The following is a 21,517-nucleotide window of genomic DNA, read 5'->3' as shown; positions in this document are numbered from 1 at the left end:
TCGATTAGGTAGTTTATTTTTTTTTACAGGGGCCTTGTTAGGCTGCTGTAGGGGCGCCTTTGCCGGGGTTAAACTGCACTGTAGCCGCGGGCACCAGCCCCTGGAGGAGGGAGGACAGCCACCTGTAGCTGGGTGTGTGGGCGGCACGTAGCAAGGTCTCTGGGTACCTGAAAGCACAGCCAAGAACAGTCGAGCACAGCTCTCTGTCAACATTTTATTCCTTCAAAAGAATGGCATGGTAGCATCATGATTGCACATATGTATGGTTCGGAACCCGTCTTGAAAATTTCCTGAGCCGTTGGGGAGCAGAATAGCCAAGTCCCCCGGGGTCCGGGCCAACTAGCCACCCCGGCACTGCGTCACCCGCACTGCTGATAGATGTTAATAGTACTGATAGTTACTTATAAGCTGAGACGTTACGCCAGGGCAATCACACGGCCCGGTCGGCTACGAAAATAAAACCCATGCCTTGACAATACGAGAACCCGAACCCAGATGATTGATGTAAGTAGAGCATTGTTCCCCAACGGACGCGCTGGCGTTTCCCCCGCCCCCGTACTTTATTTATTAGGCGGGGGAAATTTCCACCAACACGCCCGCGTTTCTCTCTTGCCATCATCCCCAGAATCAGGCCACTAAGCGCAATCACATGCCAAAAAACTTGCTACGGGCTACATGACATGCTTGCGGGCACATGCGATTACTGTGGGAGAGTTGTCGTTGGATGGGCTGGTCGTTCCCTTTTACGACTCCCCCACAGAGCACACCCAATGATGGCAGGATAATTACGCTGCTCAGTTGGTTGCTCGGGAAATAATACCAGACCTGGTCAGCACTTTCATCCCAGTTAGTGGAATGTGATCTGATTTCCATTTTGCGCTAGTATGCGAAATCTCACTGTGCAGCAGATCGAGCCAGCCCTATAATTGGCCATCGTAGACTGGGAGTGTGGGATGACTCGTGCTATTTACAATAGCCATAGCAATTATACCACACGCTGCTTCTTACTTTTGATGGCATGCGTATCACGATTGCCAAGTAGACTCGGTCCTTTAATCGTGTAGTGTCAATACTTTGGTAAGCTTGAGCGCTTCCGAGACGGGGTGCCCGTTGTTACTTCCACGGCCGTCGACGACTCCCGGCTACCAACGCCAACAGCTGCTCGATTTGCTTTCCAATCAAACAAAACACAAAGCTGCCTTCTCTCACTCTACGCTCGACTAACCAACAGTCACGGCATCCAGTTACTCTGCTGCGAGGGGTGGCCCTGCTGAACCCGCCGGATCTACGGACCCAACAAGCTCCGCTCGAAAAGTCCGATAACTTGAACGGAGTAGGCCCATAGTTAATCACCACAAAAGAAAGCCCCCAAGGTTCCCCTCCGGCCTTTGCGTTCCCTACTTAATCGCCCTGCAATGTCCATTGAGTATCTGTGGGCTTTGTCGCACCATCCCAGCTAAAGACCGACTGACGACGAGAAGGGGTCCTCTTCTGGATGACTGGCTTTAGTTTTTTTTGCTAGGGAACTGATTCCAGCTTCTGGCCAATCCTTCTTCTGGTTAGGTAGTAATTGGAACCCCGCCAACCCGCCCCATTACTTAAAAGCTTAGCATCTCTGTACGCTGCTGAATCTGCCACAAGCCCGGCCGACGCAAGCCTGAAAGAGGCCGCCCCTTTGGCTTTTGTCGCCGTGGACGACTCGAGGCTCTCTCTCTTACATGCAACAACCTATTCTGAAAGAGCAGCGTCTTCTCCTCCCCCCTTATACGGAAACTCGATGCCCCATCATCCGTTTTGGGATCAACAACCATCAGCAGCCACACAAGTAAAAAAAAAAAAGTTCCCGGCATATACATATTCCAGGTATGGTGGGGTGTGGAGTCGTTTAGATAGCAAGCAGCCCGCCGTGCGCCGAGAGGCACGTTTCCAGGGACTGGGCTTGAGCCGTTCTGTTGTCCCGGGCTCTTTCTCCGAGTCGCAGTCATCATCTGACGCGACAATCATCAAACGACGGCTTTGCTGCCGTCGCCTATAACCCCCTTCCCAGATCCGGTCTATCAAATCACCGCTGCCGTGGCTCCCTCATGACGCACGTCAAGGCAGGCCAGCGGCGCCGCGCCAAGGCACCCAAGGTCCGCACTGGCTGCCGTACTTGCAAGTGAGTACTGCGCCCCTCTCGAACCCAATGATTGGGAAATTTGAACCGACTTTCGCTCCTATTGGGTTGCATTTTTGCTGACCAGAGACTTTATTAGAAGTAAGAGTCTTCATTTCTTGGCGCAGTGAGATGCGACTTGTCACCGAGTGGCAGGTGGTGAGTGCATCATTGGACCACAGCGCTGACCCTGCTCTAGTTCGTCGCGTCAAGTGTGACGAGGGCCGGCCGTCTTGTCATAGATGTATGTGCAGATATGGGCCGATCAAGTATCCTCTACATTTCGAGCTCACAAAGCGATATCCAGGCACATCCACCGGCCGCACGTGCGATGGCTATGACGCCGCCGTCGTCCCCTCCACGCCGTCCCCGCCAGTCTCCCTCTCCCGCGCCAGATACTCGGGTAAAGAATGGCGCTCCTTTCAGTACTTTCACGAAAAGACGCTCAAGCAGCTGTGCACCTTCTTCCCCGACGACTTTTGGACCTCGTACGTGCTGAAAATCGCAAACACCGAGACCAGCATCTGGCACTCCCTCATCGCCCTCTCCTCCTACCACGAGCTCTTCTCCGAGCAGCGCATGCCGCGCCAGCAGACGGAAGATTACTTTGCGCTGAACCAGTACAACTCTTCCATTCAGCAAGTTTTGAGCATCGACAGGAGCTCAGAGAGTGCCCACATACAGCTCGCCTCTTGTATACTATTCATCTGCGTCGAGGTACCGAGAGAGTGTTCCTGGTCCCGCCTCACACATCCACTAACAGACACGCCAGACTCTGCGTGGCCAGATACTCCCGGTCGTGAGATTGGTCACTCTGGGATATCGGATCTTACAAGCAGAAGATGCCCTAGATAAAACGGCTCGGTCACCCGCCGCAGACGCGTCAGACAGACGAAAACTGTTTGCGCTAGCCCGGAACTTTCTAAGCCAAGTTGTCTGCCAAATATACATTGTGAGTCAGAATCATTCCTTCTGCCAAGATATATCCGTCCAACATTTTCTAGCTTATAAATGACCTTGACCCCGGAATTAATGCCATTGCCGCCAATATCATCGAGAGCGGCCACGGCCCCGGCCCTCGGGGCTACCGCTTCAACAGCACAACCGACGCCCAGACCGTCCTCAACAGCATTCGTCTGCACTTTGACAAGTACGACGAGGGCGCCATCGAGATTGGGCGTTCCAACCTGGCCGCGTGGACCTTGGCTTTTGAAACGTTTAAACGTACCATTCCCGACCACCTCGTCTCGGCTGCCGAGCGACGCGCCATCGCGCTGCTCGAGATGCGCCAGCTGTACTTTGCCGCGGAGCTCTCCGTCAACCTCGTGCGCGGGCCCGTGGACCCCATGCTATGGGACGCCCACCGCGAGACGTTTGTCAAGATCCTCGCCCTCGCCGAGGTTGCCATGGCGCGCGACGACGAGGAGGACGACAGCCAGCCCCAGTTTCACATGAACTCGGGCCCCGTGCCCGTCATGTACGGCTTGGTGCAGAAATGCCGCGACATGGATCTGCGCATGCGCGCTATTCAGCTGCTCGCGTCGCAGAACCGCCAAGAGGGCATATGGAGCAGCAGGATGATTCTGGGCACTGTCCTGCGTGTCGTGGCAATCGAGCAGCATGGTCTTGCGAACCCCATGACATGCGCCGATATACCGCGCGAAAAGAGGATCAAGACCATCAAAGTCGTCGAGAAGAGTCCTGGCGACTACTGTGTGGGGTTTGAGCTGTACACCGGGTGGCACTGGGAAGACGCTGATACATTCTTATCATGAAGCGATATTCGAATATCGTGAGACTTCCAGCACCTGCCGTCATATCATGGATGTATATATTCTCCACTATGAACGATAATCAAAGTACCGACGAGTACCGACGAGTACCACCAAGCCAATTTTGCATATTACAAAAAAACTTACACACCAGCGCCTAGCAAAGCAAAGCAGATAATATATACATACCTCCCAAACCCCGTCATCATTGCATCAACATATCAATTTATAAAACAGTTTCCACCTTGGCCAGCTTTCCCGTTCCTCTTTTTCTTGTGCCATTAATATCGGCAAATTAAACTGTCGCCTGCCGGTATCAACATCCAAGTTGTCAATCTTTACGTAGCGCGTTTTATAATAAAGTTTGTGCACAATGAAGAAGGCAAATACCACCGGCGCACCCATCCACTTGAGGAAGAAATTTTGCACAATGTCACGCGCGGTCATGTTTTCCGAGTTGACCGGCGACGCGCCGACCCAGAATTGCGTGACAATGACGAGGCAATTGAGCGCAAGGCCGACATACGAGCCGGCGACGCCAAAGTGCGCCCTAAAGGGCAGCTCGCCGGGCTCGTGGCCGTGCGCGGCCCAGGCGCGGCGGAAGCGGATGTGGCAGAGGCAGATGGAGCCCCAGGTGAAGATGGACGACAGGCCCGAGGCCGTGAGGAGCCACTCGAGCACGACCTGCTGCTCCTCGAGGTCGGCGAGGTAGGCGAGGACGCCGACGAGGCCGGCGACGAGGATGGCGACGAGCGGGCGGCCCTTGCGGTCGACGTAGCCGAGGACGCGCGGGGCCTGGCGCAGGTTGGCCATGGCGGCGAGCGTGCGCGTGGACCCGAAGACGGCCGAGTTGCCGACGGACAGGATGGCGACGAGGATGACGGCGTTCATGACGGAGGGCAGGATCTCGATGCCGGCGTCCTCGATGGCGATGACAAAGGGCGACGTGTTGGCGTCGACCTGGCTGGCGCCGCCAAAGAGGCGCGGGTTGTCGTGCGGCACCAGCAGGCCGACGAGCGTCAGCGCGACGACGTAGAAGAGCGTGATGCGCCAAAAGACCTGCTTGATGGCCGTCGGCAGCGACTTGCGCGGCGCCGCCGTCTCCGCCGCCGCCAGCCCCACCAGCTCCGTGCCCGCAAAGGCGAAGGCGGCCGTCGTGAAGACGCTGCAGATGCCCTTGAAGCCGTTGTTGAAGGCGCCCGGGTGGTGCCAGTACTCGCCGCCAATGTAGCCCCGGTCCGGCGTGCCGCCGAGGTTGAGGACGATGGCGAGAAGGCTGGTTGGTTGGGTTGGTTGGTCAGAAGGAGCTCGGTTGCCTACCAAAAAGTGGGAGGGGGATGGGTTGGAGAACTTACATGAAGCCAAGTATGGCAATCACTTTAATCATGGAAAAGACGTATTCTGCCTCTCCGTAGCCTTTGACACCAAACATGTTGATGGTTAAGATGACGAGTAAGAAAATGGTAACGAAAAGACTCCTCGGAAGCGAATCATTCCAGTACTCTATCGTGAGTGAAGCGGCAATAATTTCCAGCGGTAGCACGGAAAGCCATTGTATTGCATAGCTGGACGGGACATGTTGGTTAGCTGTCGTTTTTTCTGCTTTGCCAGACATCAGCCCCGATACTTACTTCCAGCCCATGGCGAATCCCCAAGAAGGGTCTAGAAACCGGGTAGACCAGGATGAAAAGGAGCCTGCAATGGGGAATACAACTGCAAGCTCACCGAGCGCCTGACATGTACAAAACAGCATGATTCCGACGACGGAGAATGCCAGCAGAAGCGCCGCCGGACCGCCGACAGCCAGAGCTTTGCCGCTGGCAACGAACAATCCCGCTCCTGGGAAGAAGAGAGAAAAAAAGGTTAGGTCCTGTTTTCATCGAGCGCCTACCCATTGAAAAGCATACCGACAGATCCGCCAATCGCAATCATCTGGAGATGTCTCCCCTTGAGACTGCGCATCAGTCCTCCCGTCTGCGCATTCTCCACGGTGGCGCTGCGCAGGTCATAGTAGGGACCAACGTTGGACGATCGCACGACCGCATCCGCGTTGTCTCTCGAGTAAAACTCGGACTGCGGATCTCGTCTGAAGCCCTGGAAGAAGCGTTGGATCCGGGCCGGCGCCTCCGGCTCAAAGGCCGGCTGCATCAGGTACCCGGACGGCGATGCGACGCCGCGGTCCTTGCTCGAGCGACGGTCGTCCATGTTGAAAAAAAAAAATGATCCCACCTCCTACTTCCCAACGCAAACGCTTTGCGCAAAGATCTGGGGGATCAAGGAGTGCGATGGGCGCGAGGAGAGGCACGGAATCGTCGCATCTAATCCAATGACCCTCTCTTGGCCGGCCCCCTTTTTCGAATTACTTTTTTTGTTCACACGGTGAGATTGAGAGACTGCGAAAATCTGACAAGAGACGATTCCGAGACGTGCCCAACAAAGGCTCTAATCTCTCTGCTCCGGGCAGCAGCCAGTGGTCAGCGAAAAAAAACGTGACCCTTTCCGGCAGAGGGTCGAGCGAGCTAGCGCAGGGTTTTCTGTAAGAAGGGGGGACGCTTGGGCAGTTTTTTGTTTTTCAATTGCCGATCAGCTTACACGCAGAGCTGACATGAGTGGCGTTTTGGGGGGCAGAAGGAACTGCGACTGGGCAGCAGAACTCCAAAGTCGTAGATGACGAAGCAACCATGGTGCAAGGATGAGGAATAGTTTCCCAGAGTGAAGGCCTCAGGGGGGGGAGGAGCCAGTTGGTCGGCAATAAGTCGCAGGCGGGAATATATGAGATCCACCACGCAGTTAAAGTCGGCGACGGCCAATCTAAGTGTGTTTATGCTCAAAGATAACTTACAGGGGTAAAAGTTTGAGAAGAAAAAGAAAGCCAGTCGAGTGCAGGGGCATCTGCCTCTGATTCAGGAGAGAAGGAGGGGCTTCATTGACAAAGATTCAAGGTAGGATAAAGAAGTCGCAAATACACTGCATCATCACCAAAGCACGTCTTGTAGTATGCTAGCACAAAGGCCCCAGTGGCGGCGCCCGAGATGGCTCGTTGCCTTGAAAGATGGCCGTGGCTTGAACTCTACGCACAACAGAGATTGGCTGGCTGCCGCGGCCAAGTCAATGATCGCCCGACGTGGCTGAGCTGGCCAAGGGAATGTTGCCCAACGTTCCAGAACATATTTCCACCAATCCACCACTTGTACTCGTGGCGAACAATGTAACTGTGCTCTCACGAGACTCTCAGTGGTACATGCCCGGCGCGCAGGGCACCACGGCGTACTTGGACCTCTTGTCATTGGCATCGCAGTCCTTGCCAGCCGTGATGTAGATACAGCTTGCGCTTGGCGTCGCTGACAGTGTCATGGTGCATCTTGTAACAAGGGGCACTTGGCACTTTCCGTCTGGTTGCCAGCTTTGCCCGAGTCGGAACAGAGTTTGCGGGAGTTGATCCTGAGCACGGTCGCATTCGCAGTGGTACGCCGAGGCGACTATTCATTCTGTAAGCACGGCAAAGACAATGGCCGTCTTCATTTTGAAGGATGCTAAAGTAATGGGGCTGAGCATGGGAGGTAGTGTGGTAAGAATCAATGATTGAGTAGGACAAGATAACTGAATCGAGAAACAAAAGTGTGATTTTCTGTTTCAGCCTTGCTCTCTTAGTATCGCAATGACCCCCGATACGGTGCAGCAGTCATTCGTACCGCCTCTTGCAAAGTTGCGCTTCGCTGCAGAAGCACTTTGTTTCAAAATTCGCCCCATATGAACATATCTCGAGATACGCGTTTCTCTAGCAATAGGAATAGAGTAAGAAATATTATATATATAGACTACTAGAAAACTAATTAATGTATAATATTGCTTGATTTAGCAAGGAAACATCATTTTAAAATTCCATGTTTCAGTATTCTACAGTGCCCTGTAGTAGCCTATTATAGTAGTTAGGTAAAAACGTGCTAATGTAAAGGTACGGTATTCAAGGGTATGAATATCAGACGCTATGAAACATGAAAACATGGATCCTGATATCTCTACAAGTAGGGATATAATTCTGAAGTGTCAATATATGATATATCGCGGATTGATCAAATTACAATATAGTATATGGAATTCTCGATTACAACTCGATTATAGAGAGATAAGTACTAAAATCACTACATCTTAGTGTGACCTGATGATATGGAGCGAATCCGAATTCAAATCCCCCGTGGCTAGCCGGGCCAAGTCCGAGCTCGGCTGACACCTGACCCTGAGACGGCAATAGATAGAATCGATAATATTTCGGTAAAATTTACGAGTTGTAGCTGTACATCGCTGATTCGTACTCCTCGAAGATGAACGAGCGCGCGTAATGAGGCGTAAGTGTACAAGCCTAGAGCACTTCGTACAGAGTCCAGCCCAAATAGTCTTTTTCCCTCGTCTAGAGCGATGTACGCCACTAACAGCCGGGCTCCCGTTGCTACACACAGAAGACCAGGTGGTAAAAGTTATTAGCGCTCGCGGGGGCAAGGCGCGGTACAGCTACAGTCGGAGGATGATCTCTAACAATGATGTTTACAGTTTCGACCTGCATCCTTTATGCATAATCTCAACTTTTCAAGATGATGTCATTGCCGGCTTTGCGTCGGGCGTCTACTTTGACAGTATGCTTTCGGCTCGCTTGTGACTTGGCCAAATACAAGGTCCTCAACAGGAAATACCTGAAACCTTCACCCCCCCTTGGGAGCTAGGTGCTTAAACCCAGCCCTCCATCCTAGCCTCTGAAATATCCTCTCCTTTTTCACTGACAAACGGCCGAGGCGCAAAAGGACCTTCATACTCCAGCAAGTGGCCCCGCGGGCAGTCCGAGAAAGAAACAGCTTCCTGCGAGCCAAAGAACTCGTCGTACTGCGGGTCCATGGCGTCGGCGAGCGTCTGAATCTTCTGTCCGGACGAGGGTGGGAAGACGAAGCTCCAAGGCTTGCGGCACACCTCGCCCTTGCAGTTTATGAGTGTAAGCAGCAGAGTGTCCAGGCGCGCTTTCAGCTGATCGATGGGGTACCCGGTGGCGTTGCCAGAAGTGCCGTAGAGGTTGTGCATCTGGTAGCGATCCTGCTTCATGTCGTACAGCATGTGCTCGTTGGTGCACCAGACAGTGTACATGAAGTCGTAGTCGTCGGCGACAACGCGGAGGGCCTTGTACGTGTTGTTCCGCATCGCTGCGTCTGTAGGCAGATGTGGTTAGTGCTTTGTTCTTCCGACGGCTACTGACCGTGCTTCCAGAAAAAAAAAATAATAAAACCGATGCTGATAGGACGTCTTCTTACCACGTTGGAATATTGTGCCTTCCAAGAATGCGCTGCCCCAGTATTCCACATTGACGTGCTCGCCCCTGACCACCTTGCTCTGCCGCTGCTGCTTCACCGTCAACGGCATCGGAACGCCGTCAAAGTCGTCGCGCAAGTCAATGCCGGCAATCCGAAAAAAGGTCGGCGTAAGATCCGTGTGCGACGTCGGGATGCTGACCGAGGCGTTCCTGGCGACGCCCGGCCCGCGGACGAGCAGCGGCACGTTGATGTCTTCCTCCATGCTGGTGCACTTGCCCGGAGGGAGGCGGTGCTGGCCGAGATGGTAGCCGTTGTCCGAGGTGTAGAAGACGTACGTGTTGGCCAGGACGTCGGGATGCTGCTCGAGCTTGCGCATGAGCGCTTCGACAAGCTCGTCGACCGACTGCAGGGCCTCGATGCGGCGTTGGTAGTTCATGTCGAGGTATTCGAGCTGGTCCGGTTCGAGCTCGGGCGCGCTGGCCAAGTAGTGCGCGCCGCCACCGGCCGAGGCCGGGTTGAAGTTTGGCGTGCGCGGCACCTTCAGGCCCTCAAAGAGTCCCCGGTGCCGGGCGGCGGGCAACGGCCAGTCGAAGCCATTAGGGGTATACTCTTGGTGTGGGCCGATGGGGGCGACGCCGAGGAAGAAGGGCTTGCCGGCGTCGATGCCGTTGCCGAGGAACTCGACGGCGCGATCGCGGATATGGTCAGTAGAGTATGTACCCTCCATGGATCGGGGCTCTTGCCCGTCGAGAGACATGTTAGAGCTAAAGTAGTTGTAGGTCCGGGGGTCGAGGAGATCTTTTTGACTTTGCGATCAGCTGTGTGCTTTCTCCTAGATGGATATGGAAAGGACAAGAACGTACAGTCACTTCGGTTCCAGCCAGCAGGTAATGGCTGGCTATAATTTTCGACCCCGTGCGAGTTCATCAGCTTGCCTGTATAATAGGTATTATACCCGGCTTGCTGGAGCCAGACGGGAAGGTAGTTTTCATTGTGGCCCTCGGCGACGAATTTCCGGTAGCCGCCTGCTGTGCGTTAGAACCGGGGCATGAAAGTCCGAGCTTGCCATCTAACAAACGTACCGTACGGCTAATGATTGTCAGACCTCCCTTTCAACATGAAGCGGGGATGAGAGCGGCACAAAAGCTCACCGATACAACGTTGGTGACGTTGGTGTTGTGGGCAGCTTTGCCAGTCAAGAGCGAAACACGCGACGGGCAGCAGAGCGAGACGGTGCAAAAGTGCTTGTGGAACTCGGTTCCCTGTTCACCAATGTACTTTTTTAGTAGGGGCTGGTAGTCCGTCGAGCCCATCGTCTTGTCCTGGTCATCCGTCATGATGAATACGATATTCGGCCGCGGACGCTTCTTGCAATGGCCGTGGCCGCTGCGTTTCGGGGTCGCGGCATTGGCGGTTGTGACACTGGCAGCAGCGGCCTGCAGAGCCAGCAAGGCTACGGCAATAAGCAAAGTAGAAGGGATCATCTTTTGCAAAGAAATGGCTCAACAGTAAAAGACACAACATTAGGCTCGAACGTGGCCATCTTCAAGGTATAAGGCCGGCGTATTTATACTGATTATGGCTACTTTCTGTACAAACTATAGCTTCCACACGTCTAGTATAGAATACCCATCCACAATCAAACAATAGAATAACGATGGGAAAGCGAACAATGTCAGCACTTTGCCAGAGACATGACGACTACATAAGCCGCACACCCACACCATGCCGGGATTGAGTCAAGCCATGTTGGCCCCGTCCCGACCTTGAACCGCACAGCCATTCACTTCATAATGTTAGCCACATTCAGCCATAAAGGTCCGTTTTCTGATACATGTTTCAATATATCAGTCATGTACTATTCAGCTTTCAGCCGTTCGTTCCAAGGCTGAATAAGCCCCCCAAGCCGAGGTGGTGCACACGCTACGATATCACAGGGCGGGGACTTTTTTATTTCTACGCCAAGACTACCCTGAATTTGATAAGCATCATGCTTCGATAATCATTTCTAGTGGCTATAAAAGTGGTTTTTAAAAGCAAGCATGCTCAGATTCCTTTACATAAAACGAGCCTCTGGAACCTGATTACGTGGCATTTACTCGCATCCGAAGCTCGCTCAGCAATCTTGCGTCGCAAATCTGATTACTGGTAGAAAGTGCATCATTACGGTCCATGCATTCATCTGCTCTTGCTACAGCCCTTGGAAACAGGCATGGACCTAATACCATTAAAGAGCAAGACTTACAGTCCTTCAATAAATTTCTTATTAGCTCTACAAAAAAGTAAAGCTATCTTGCTTAATCATTTCCAAGAAAGTCTATACTTAGAAAGATACCCGTGGCAAATTCAATTTTAAAATTTCTTCGAGTGGAAGTCTGTTTCAAGCCTGAAGGCAGTGAAGTATGTGTTTCTTGAAATAGTCTCAAAGTATCTCTGATATACTGCCACATAGTGCTATAGCGAGTCATAGCACGAGCTATAGCATCTGTGGCGTGTCTACAAGTGAAGTTGACGTAGTAAGGAGAACAGCCATATACATGTGCTATATCCTAATTCACTTCCATTATAGTAATTGCGTAATTGCAATGAGCCGTGAAGCTATCTTGACTTACTCTTCTCAAGCACTGGCGTGCAGCCATTCAGTCCATACTGCTCATAGTCCAACTTTATGACTCTGTTCATCTTAGCAAACGGTTCTCCCGTAATCTTGCAGAAGGGGCAGTTTTTGTCATTTTCCTTGCAATAGTTTTTTGCGACTAAGGTTGCAGTAATTATCATCATCATTTTTGCTCTGGAGTGATGCGGGATACTCAATGTCGATGACCAGCTTACCAGCTTCCAGATACTGGGTAAAGTTCTTGCAGAAGTCATTACCCTCCAACCATCGTTTCAAGACGGCAAAATCAAAGACTTGGAAAGCTTATCCTTGAATTCAGGGCCATTCTTTTGTCCAATCATAAACTTGTAACCGCGAGTTGAGTTCATGCTGTGAGCATGAGCCGCGAGATCAAGAAGCGCCTTGCCGACTTGCTTTCGAGATGGCGGCTCCTTCTTATCACCCCAAGTGATAGTTAATTCATCAATATTATCAGGATCGACCCCGTTGCAGCCTGCATCTCTTGCCCTAGTCAAGCTTTTCTTCATGGGGTCCTAATTAGAGTAAAATCCTATTATTAGATAATAAACCTAAAAGACTAGCCCTAATGAGGTAGAAAGGAGGGCCATTGTAGCCTATTTATAAATTACAACCAGACAAAAGTCTTGTTTACGGGAGTTCGAGTATGCGATCAGGCTGAGCTTTCGTACCATCCCTCTGCTTTGCATTGGCCGTGATGAAATCGGCTGGCTGTTGAGGCTGTGACCCGCTGGTCTGGAACAATCGATTGCTCGGGACAAAGCGCCTGTCAGAGAAATAGACTTAAAGTTAGAGTCAAAGCTTTACACACGTTGGTCAATAAAGGGATGGCAGCGAGCCACACAGCCTGATAGCGCAGCGCATAGCCTCAGCCGAAACGCGCCGTCGCTAACCACTAACTACCCAGAGCTTTTGCACTCTGAAGTTGCTGTTCTCAGCTACTTGGTAAGCCGATGCCAGCTTGTAATCACCTCCATGATCAGCTCGTTGCTAAATAAGGCTTAGCATTGGCCCTTATACTCTCAGGATGGTAGCACAGCATCGTCGTCGTGAAGCTAGCATGGACCCAGAGGACAACCATGTCATCAGAGTAGTCATGCTCCAAACTTGCTGTATGGAGTTCTATGCTACCTTCTCGGTTTTGACTCCATTTTAGAAGTTCCTTCCGAGAAATGGACAGACATAATTCGTGGGCGTACTGAAGGAGCTATTAGTGCTAGCGAGCTCCTGCCCCATGCATGACCTCTGGCTCAGACGATTTGTGGCACAATTGGCGAATGTCTGGAAAGCTGGGGAAAGAAACTTGGAAGACTATACAAGGGGCATGGTTTCTAGCTTGCCCAAAATCAGGCTGGTGCCTTTGCCAGATACATCATGCTATACCCTCGCCTACTATGCGGTATAGGTGGAGGTGGCTGGATACGATCGCCACCATGCGAGGCGATGCAGAGCAAAATATCGGGAAAATTCGTTTCTAGCTCTAGTGTACTATGACATGAAGACGGATGAAGATAATGATACGATGGAAAGAAACCTGCGCCACCTACAGCCCGTACTCCTCCTTAAGATCCTCCTCTGGAGGTAGCTTCATATGCGCGCCGTTTCCAAAGGGTACCCTGGTAGCAATGGAGCAATTGGTCGCTAGAGCTTGCCCCGAGAACCTCGCGTCTATCCAGTTGAGCCACTCTGGCGCAGCAGCCGGGATCAATGGAGAATGCTCAACCCCCGGGTACAGGCTGAGATGCACCGTATTGCCACCCTTGCATGCTCTGTCGACCGCCTCTTTTGTCGTATCAGGCAAAATGCTAGTGTCATTCAGACCTTGCACAACAAGCAAAGGCGCAAAGGCCTTGCCATCCGACGGCGCAGTCTTGTTCTGCCATTCCTGCAAAAGACCCAAGTCGCCAACCGCTCCTTCTAGACTGACAACATCCTCCAACTTCAGATCAAGTGTCAGCCCCGCCAGGGCGGTAGCGCAGACTTGAGCGCGGTCCGCGATAGCCATCCGCTGGCGCATTTTCGGTCCCAGCAGAGTCAAGTTGTACGTCGGCTGGTATCGCTGAATGCCCACGGCGAGTGACGGTGCATAGCTAGCAAAGCCTCCAGAGTCTGAGTCGTCACCTCCGGAACCAAGTAGCCCCGAAACGGCCATGTCGATGATGTGCGTTGCCGGTGCCAAAGCGACTGTGCCCAGATACTGCTGGCTCTCGTTGGCGAGGAGACTGCTCTCGGCTAGTTTCCAGACGGCACCGCCGCCCTCTGAGTGACCCACGCTCATCCAGTTGCGACTGAGGATGTTGCCAAAAGCGGCTCGCGCGGCAACCATGGAATAGTAGACGTCGTTTGCCTGCGCCGGAAAGCTGCAATACTTGTGCAAAGTCTCGTTGTTACCCAGGCCAGCAAAGTCCGTGGCGATGACGGCATAGCCACGTTCGAGAAGCAGCTGCCAACTCTCGTAGTCAAAGAGGCTCGGGCCATTCGAGGGTGCGCATCCGCGGTATACCCCGATGGTTCCATGAGCAAAGGCGATTGAGCGGTATCTCGAACAGCTCCCAAGGGGAGAGTATGGAAATGCAATGAACCCGGTCGAAGGGACGATGGTCTTGCCATCCAAGTCTAAAGATGTATACTGCATTCGGTATACTGTCGTTCCAGCTTTGATGTTAAGAGGGACAGGATCCGCCGCTTCGAGCTTGAGCAAGTCTCCAGGTTTGGAGCCTGTAAAGTTTTGAGCAGTTTGGTAGAAGCCAAAGTCAAAGTCGGTGCCGACCTGCTTATGGTCATACGCATTCGCATGGCGCAGAATGCCCAGGCATTTCGAGTCGCAGCCGTTGGCAGCAGCAAACTCACTGGTAACATCAAAATTGGAAGCGAGTTCCGCCGAAACACTTCCCACCAAGGCCAACAGCCTACCAAACTTGAGAAGCCTCATGTTGTTCAACGAAAAACCTGCAGAGCCTGGAAGCTCTCACAGTCAGGGACACAGGCAGCTTTTATCCATACAGGTAATAGGATGTCTAGCCCGTTCTAGCCGACGGAAGCATAACCCGGCGAACAGACTCCTCAGAACGGTCAGGCTGGTCCCATGGGGGCACTGACGCTGTTCTGGACGCTTAATTTATCACATTGCTTTAATTTCGTTTTTGAGCTTCAGCCTGACTCTGCTTTCTGGCCTTCTGCCTTCACTGGCCGTTCGGGCCGCGGTGTGAAGATGGTCACACCCCAAGTGGAAACTTGGTCAGGCCTCCGAGCGTTGTCAGTCTTGCGCGCGAGCTACCGAGGTGGCACCTTCCTAACTCAATAATTGTCTCAGATAGTCTTCCACGTAGTTGTATTCTGCCAATCATCCACAGCCTGATGATGCCTCCCTCGGCCGCACGGCTGCCGGTGATGGCGACTTGACAAAAACTGAACTACTGATACTTAGTTAGTCTCATATTATTAGATACACGTGATTAGTAGAAGGCAGTGGCCGTTTAAACTCGACAGTATCGCATATGCGGTGTGGCAGCCACGCAATCACGGAATAGATTGGCCATGCTCCATAGACTTATCTTCACAGGTCGTCTGCTTGCTAGCAAGGCACAAGGCTCTTGCATGACATGCCCATGCCAAAACTAACTGATTCAATACCGGGCGCACAAACTAGCATGGTCGCGCCGCTATTACGACGACGATCGTCGCAGCCCCTCATTATTCCACAGATTAAAATGTTCTCACGCTGAAACGTAGGCCTCATGTTTTCTAGTTCCGTCCCTAAAAAATATTGCTTGAGGCTCGAGCTTCATGTGCTAGGCTGCAACTCATAATGTCATCATCTGCGGCTGTCTTTGATCAAAAATTGACCGAGTCTTTGCCGCCAACGGCGCTGGAGGACTTGTCGTCTTCTACGGGCCGTACACCCCCTATCGGAGTCACCAACGCCTCGGGACATAAGCAAGAGCTGGAGCGAAATTTCTCGCTGCTAAGTATATGTGGTATCGCGGCTACGACAGGCAATTCATGGACAGCAATAGGCGGCAGCGTGGTGAGTTGACCCTCTTCAATGCACCTCACCCTCGACTGGTCAGTCACACAAGGAGGAACGAACTGAATAGCGGTTTTCCTAGGCCGTTGCTATCTACAATGGAGGACGTCCTGGTGTTATTTATGAGTTGTGAGTGTTCTCGTATTTCTTTTGCAGAGAAAGGCTAGAGTCTGACGGTATCCTACCACAGCATCGTCGTTTCTGTCTTCTATTGGCTGATCGCGGCGTCCATTGCCGAGCTGGCATCAGCAATGCCATCGTCAAGCGGAGGTTTGTGCTCCTCATCTCAGAATGATTTCCTTGAGAATCGTGTTTCGCGTTCTGACTACGGACTAGTATACCACTGGGCATCTGTAAACGCGGGTCGGTATGGCCGTGTCTTTGGCTGGTTTGCCGGTTGGTGGAACTTTTTGGCCTGGATATTCGGTGCGGCCTCCATGACATCCGTTGTAGCCATCCAGACTGTCAGCATGTACAGTCTTTTCCATGCCGACTTCACGGCGCGCTCATGGCACGTGTTTGTCAGCTACCTCATATGTACCTGGGTCTGCTGCGCCATCGTTCTGTTCGGTAACAAGGCTCTCCCTCTTTTAGGAAACGTGGGGTTGTTCTTTATCCTTTCAGGGGTCTCCATTACGATCATCGTCTGCGCAGTAATGCCCAGCGTCAACAATGTCCCATATGCCTCCAACAAGGATGTGTGGCAGCACTGGACAAATGAGACGGGTTACTCGAGCAATGGCTTTGTCTTTCTCGCCGGCATGCTGAATGGTGCATTTGCTGTTGGTAGCACTGATTGCGTTGCCCACCTTGCAGAAGAGATACCCCAGTATGTTTGCTCTTGAAAAGGTTGCGTCTATGTAGCTAACGGGAACTGCTCATAGGCCGAGTCGTAACATACCCAAGGCTATGGCGGCACAGTACATCATCGGCTTCACCACCGCATTAGTCTATCTTGTCGCACTGTTTTATTCAGTGGGCGATCTTTCTGATGCTCTCAGCACAGTCCCTATATTTCCGCTGGCAGGCCTTTATCGGCAAGCCACTGGCACACGAGGTGGCGGATTGGGCTTGCTGATTATTGCGTTTATCCCTACCTTTATCACCGCCATTGGTTGCTATATCACGGCAGGTCGCACCTATTGGACTTTGTCCCGCGATAACGCCACGCCTTTCAGCCATGTGTTCGGTAAGATCCACCCCAGGTTTCACAACCCATTCAATGCGACTCTTTTCTGCGGTGGCATCTGCACAATCATGGGGTGCATCTATGTGGGTTCAACAACGGCATTCAATGCATTTGTCGGCTCTTACACCATTCTTTCGACTCTTTCATATCTCGCTGCCGTTCTCCCGCACTTGGTCAACGGCCGCTCAGAGATGAAGCCAGGTTGGTTCTGGATGAGAGGATTCGTTGGGTTCGCAGTGAACGGTCTTGTGTGCCTGTACATTGTGGCATTCATTGTCATCTTTTGCTTTCCAGCTACCTTGCCAGTAACAGCCGCAAATATGAATTACTCGTCCCTGATCACGGGCGGATTATCCATATTTGTGGTGCTGTTCTGGTTCTGGCGAAAAGGAGAGTATGACGGACCTCACGTAGCGGCCATGACATGGTATGAGCACTGATCGCATTGAGTGATCGCCTTTAGTGAGGCGGAAAATATTTGTACCAGCTAGTTAGCTTCAACTTCCTCACTGGTGAGTTTTGCAGTAGAATGAATGGCGGACGGCGAGCGGGGCAGGTTGCAGGTTCATCGCAAATCAACCGCGACCGATATCGCCGAGATGATGCAGTGGTCTATTTTGGGTCGATTACTCTGTCCAGTAAAAGTAGTTCTGGCTTGCAGAAGACTAATTTATGCCGGTTAACGGACAAATCTTCATCAGCAGTGAATCTTCCATGACTGTAGCGTATAACAAGGCTTGGGCCGGAAATATCCATATGTATATACGCTGCTGCCTGCTTTTGCCTCATTCTCAAAACCAGCCTCTTTGCCTAGTGCTGGATTTGGATACCTGTACGATAGGTCGCATTCTCACAGTCACTCAAAGATCGAGTGAGCCATTTTGTGTCTGAGCTGGGGAACTGTACTCGGGCGGCTTGGCAGCCTCTTCCATGCAAATACGCCGTTCGCGGCATAAAGTATAGACATGCGTCCGCCATGTCTTGTGATCTAAAACTTTCCAGCCGTTGTTACAGGCTGGTAGGTGCCACACCAGATGGATGCTGTCTCGCTGCCATCAACCCTGATTTATCCTATCGCAGGCTGAGCCTAGTGGTGGAAGCCCACTTAACGGTCGGCCAGGCCTAGACAGGAAAAAAGTGTGACTCGAGCTTGTAATATGCTCTCATTAATAATTGATCCGGCCCCCAGTCTTCGTTTTCCTTCCCACAGTCCTCGCTCTCTTCTCGTGCCTCTGCACTACGTTGCGATAGCCTGTTCTCTGACGCAGGAACAGAGTAGGTTGCCCGGGTCCCAGAGCCAGAACCTCGAGGGTTGTGCCAGAGTTACGCATGAGCACGCAGGTCGGTGGACGCTCTCAGGAGCAGCGTGGGGAATCCTGCTGCGAACCCCGCGCAGAGCCGAGTTCTACAAATGAGCCAACTGCACTGCAGTCGTTAGAGGAGGGCGGGGGGGAGGGCGGCGACTGTGGCAGATTGGCAACTCCCACCGAATCCTCGGCATTGCTGGGGAATAGCCCCGAGAGGTATGACCCCGAGAGCGGCGAGCAGAAAACAGGACGGGACTGGGACGACCTGCCCGCTCAAGGGGATGCCAGCTGGGCAAGAGAGGCCAAGATGCTGCTGAGAAGTTCTCCGCCCATCATGATCACCTTCTTCTTGCAGTTTTCTATCAATGCTACGAGCGTCTTTGCCGTGGGCAGACTGGGCAAGCAGCAGCTCGGTGCGGTCGCTTGTGAGTACACCGCATCATCTAGTCCCACCGCAACAGAGCCCAGCTAACACCGCGTATAGTGGCCAATATGACTGCGGCAATGACCTGCCTTGCACCATTTATCGGCCTCGCAACCAGTCTCGACACCTTGTGCGCGCAGGCCTACGGCGATGGCCGGAAGCACTTGGTCGGCCTGCAGTGCCAGAGATGCTTTTGGTTTCTCTGCTGTGCTGCCGCGCCCGTGGCGATACTGTGGATGTTCTCCGAACCCATCCTGGTGCGTATTGTCGACGCAGAAACGGCACGCCTTGCGAGCAGCTACCTCAAGATTATGATATTCTCTATCCCGTCATACATCGTCTTCGAAACGGGAAAGCGCATCCTTCAGGCACAAGGGCTATTTCAAGAAATCACATACATTATCCTCATTGTTGCCCCGACAAACATTCTCGTCAACTGGCTGCTGGTGTGGAAGCTCGAGCTTGGATTTATTGGCGCTCCCATTGGCGTCGTGATATCGAGAAATCTGCTCGCCTTGCTTCTCGTCCTCTACATCAAGTTTGTCAATGGCTCGCAGTGCTGGGGAGGGTTCGATAGAAAAGCCTTTGTCAACTGGGGTATCATGGTTCGCCTTGCTTTGCCCGGAATGGTCATGGTGCTCGCCGAGTGGCTTGCCTTTGAACTTATTACCCTCTTGTCGAGTCGCTTCGGTACGGATTACCTCGCGGCACAAAGCGCCATCTTCACGATTGTCGCGCTGCTGTATCAGATCCCATTTGCGGCATCTGTGGCCTCATCAACGAGAATCGCCAGCTTAATTGGTGGTGGTGTTGTCGACTCTGCAAGAGTAGCAGCTCAGGTGGTAAGTTGACGGCGGCTGCATCCTCCCCTGTACCAACTGCAGCTGACAACATAAATAGGCTACCCTTGTTTCGTGCCTCATCAGCACAATTAATATTGCGCTCTGCATAACTCTTCGATGGTATATACCTTTACTACTTACCAGGGACGAGGCAGTCATCGCTATTGTTGCAACCACGCTACCCGTTGTGGCCATCGCTGTGTTTGGTGATGGTGTTAGTGCGGGTGCTCACGGGATCCTCCGCGGTATTGGGAAGCAGTCTATAGGCGGACCAGCAAATCTGTTTGGTCACTATGTCATTGCATTACCAACTTCATTGCTGCTCGCCTTCTATTTCGATTGGAAGATCAAGGGCATGTGGACGGGCATCACTGGCGGTCTTCTTGTGTGAGTTTCCTGGATTTTCAGTAGCGTTAGCCTTGAACTGACCTGAAATAGCGTTACTTTCATCGAATATTTCTATATTCTCAAGGTCGACTGGCAGCAGGCCGCCCTGGAAGCGCGAACTCGCAACGCTTCAGGATAGTTCCGGCATTTATGAAAATGCCTTGCTCGTTATAAGATGCCCGCGAGTCCGGAGACGAACATTTTGGTGTTATGGGCAGCAACCGTGACAACAGTCGGGTTGCCCCTGGCACGGTGGGGTTGAAAAGCATTTCGAGGAGTCTGATTAGATTGCATATTGGAGGCACAAGTGAAACAAAGGTAATGAAGACCATGGAATCAGTTTAGCCTGAAATACAGATACACGTGACGACTCCCAACTTTGTTACGTACAGATACAATCCGGCATACCGTGCACTTTCTTTACCTCCGCTAAACTGGTCAATGTTGAAAGAGACGGACGAAAGCCAAGCCATCAGTAGTTAGCCATTCTCCGCATTTTCGTGGATTTACTACTGGTAGTATGCCTGCCATGGGTGCGGTTCCCGAACATTTTGTCCGACTAGCCTTGTCTCTAACTTTTCAGCTTGGTGCACGTCTACCTGCTAGTCTCGTGTTGACCTGGGTGGCTGGAAAAGCAATGACAGAAGGGGCAAGCCACCGAAACCAGCTCCATTGTGGATGCAATCAGTAACAATATGCAGGACGTGGTCGCATGCTCTCCCCATTTTCTCTGATCAGGCTCGATCGTATCAAGTGCCTGCTAGGCCCAGAGTATTACCGGCCCAGCATCAATACGTAGGCAGCCATTGGAAGAGACCAGAACAACATAAGCTCTATTTTAAGTCTTTCCACGAGGCCCGGTTTAATTCGTTGTACGGCCCACACCACAGAAATAATCAAAACATGTACGGAGTACGGAGTATTGTATTCCTTTCAACTGTTATGAGATGCATGCCAAGCACACGCGTCGCGAATAGGACGGCGCCAACACCCGGACGCCCGCGCCGGGCATCTTCCCATGAACAAAGAGGCGTCCTGTCAATTTATGCAAGCCAGAAATCCAGCTGCCCAACGGGCCGGAAATTTCGGCCATCACTGACACGCCCGCATACGTCATGGGCGTGTTAGAAGGGCCACTAATAGGTACGGAGGCGGACTTTGGTAGACTACGGACCCGGACTACTGGCCAGCCATGGGGCGCCGCCAAGCCGCTACTCCAGCTCTCGAGCCGCTGTCTCCGTCTAGCAAATCCGGACTTTCTCTCCCCCTGGGCGTAAGGGGGGGGAGAGACGTGGTGTGTGTGTGTGCGGTGCCGAAGCGGCCCCCCCCGTCTTGGCAAGGCGAAACCAGTGAAAGTGTACGGGAAAGTATAAGGGAGAAACATGCCGTTGCTTGGTCGTCTCAATGGTCCGGTTTTGCTCACGCGACACTTCTCCATCTCCTCCAAACCTACAAGTCATCGAGTGCTGTCGCCCATTTCGACAA

At 52.4% G+C, this 21,517-nt stretch overlaps 6 protein-coding genes across 6 annotated transcripts; 3 read left to right on the top strand and 3 right to left on the bottom strand.

The window, feature by feature from the left end:
• Positions 1-2,084: 2,084 nt before the first annotated feature.
• On the top strand, positions 2,085-3,930 carry V2A60_009439 (Zn(II)2Cys6 transcription factor domain-containing protein; the record flags this gene model as incomplete). Its single annotated transcript, XM_083260704.1, has 5 exons — positions 2,085-2,148; positions 2,355-2,399; positions 2,463-2,872; positions 2,928-3,107; positions 3,160-3,930. The coding sequence occupies 5 exons, from the start codon at positions 2,085-2,087 to the stop codon at positions 3,928-3,930; spliced, it is 1,470 nt and encodes a 489-aa protein (XP_083116830.1).
• Positions 3,931-4,222: 292 nt separating this feature from the next.
• V2A60_009438 (uncharacterized protein) lies at positions 4,223-6,132 on the bottom strand (the record flags this gene model as incomplete). Its single annotated transcript, XM_083260703.1, has 5 exons — positions 4,223-4,234; positions 4,300-5,203; positions 5,283-5,492; positions 5,559-5,766; positions 5,835-6,132. 5 exons carry the CDS (start codon positions 6,130-6,132, stop codon positions 4,223-4,225), a joined length of 1,632 nt encoding a protein of 543 aa, XP_083116829.1.
• Positions 6,133-8,649: 2,517 nt separating this feature from the next.
• On the bottom strand, positions 8,650-10,705 carry V2A60_009437 (sulfatase family protein; the record flags this gene model as incomplete). Its single annotated transcript, XM_083260702.1, has 5 exons — positions 8,650-9,119; positions 9,222-10,019; positions 10,085-10,246; positions 10,304-10,310; positions 10,373-10,705. 5 exons carry the CDS (start codon positions 10,703-10,705, stop codon positions 8,650-8,652), a joined length of 1,770 nt encoding a protein of 589 aa, XP_083116828.1.
• A 2,694-nt stretch (positions 10,706-13,399) lies between these two features.
• On the bottom strand, positions 13,400-14,788 carry V2A60_009436 (alpha/beta hydrolase family protein; the record flags this gene model as incomplete). Its single annotated transcript, XM_083260701.1, has 1 exon — positions 13,400-14,788. The coding sequence occupies one exon, from the start codon at positions 14,786-14,788 to the stop codon at positions 13,400-13,402; it is 1,389 nt and encodes a 462-aa protein (XP_083116827.1).
• Positions 14,789-15,664: 876 nt separating this feature from the next.
• Positions 15,665-17,512, top strand: V2A60_009435 (uncharacterized protein; the record flags this gene model as incomplete). The annotated part of the gene is made up of 5 exons (XM_083260700.1): positions 15,665-15,883; positions 15,966-16,012; positions 16,074-16,153; positions 16,220-16,712; positions 16,768-17,512. 5 exons carry the CDS (start codon positions 15,665-15,667, stop codon positions 17,510-17,512), a joined length of 1,584 nt encoding a protein of 527 aa, XP_083116826.1.
• Positions 17,513-18,401: 889 nt separating this feature from the next.
• V2A60_009434 (MATE family efflux transporter) lies at positions 18,402-20,171 on the top strand (the record flags this gene model as incomplete). The annotated part of the gene is made up of 4 exons (XM_083260699.1): positions 18,402-18,804; positions 18,864-19,645; positions 19,704-20,032; positions 20,084-20,171. The coding sequence occupies 4 exons, from the start codon at positions 18,402-18,404 to the stop codon at positions 20,169-20,171; spliced, it is 1,602 nt and encodes a 533-aa protein (XP_083116825.1).
• Between the last annotated feature and the right edge of the window lie 1,346 nt (positions 20,172-21,517).

This window comes from Cordyceps javanica, chromosome 6 (assembly GCF_051103115.1).
Source record: "Cordyceps javanica chromosome 6, complete sequence".
NCBI lineage: Eukaryota > Fungi > Ascomycota > Sordariomycetes > Hypocreales > Cordycipitaceae > Cordyceps > Cordyceps javanica.
Note: the sequence above shows the minus strand (reverse complement) of the source record. Positions and strands in the feature narration are given on the sequence as shown.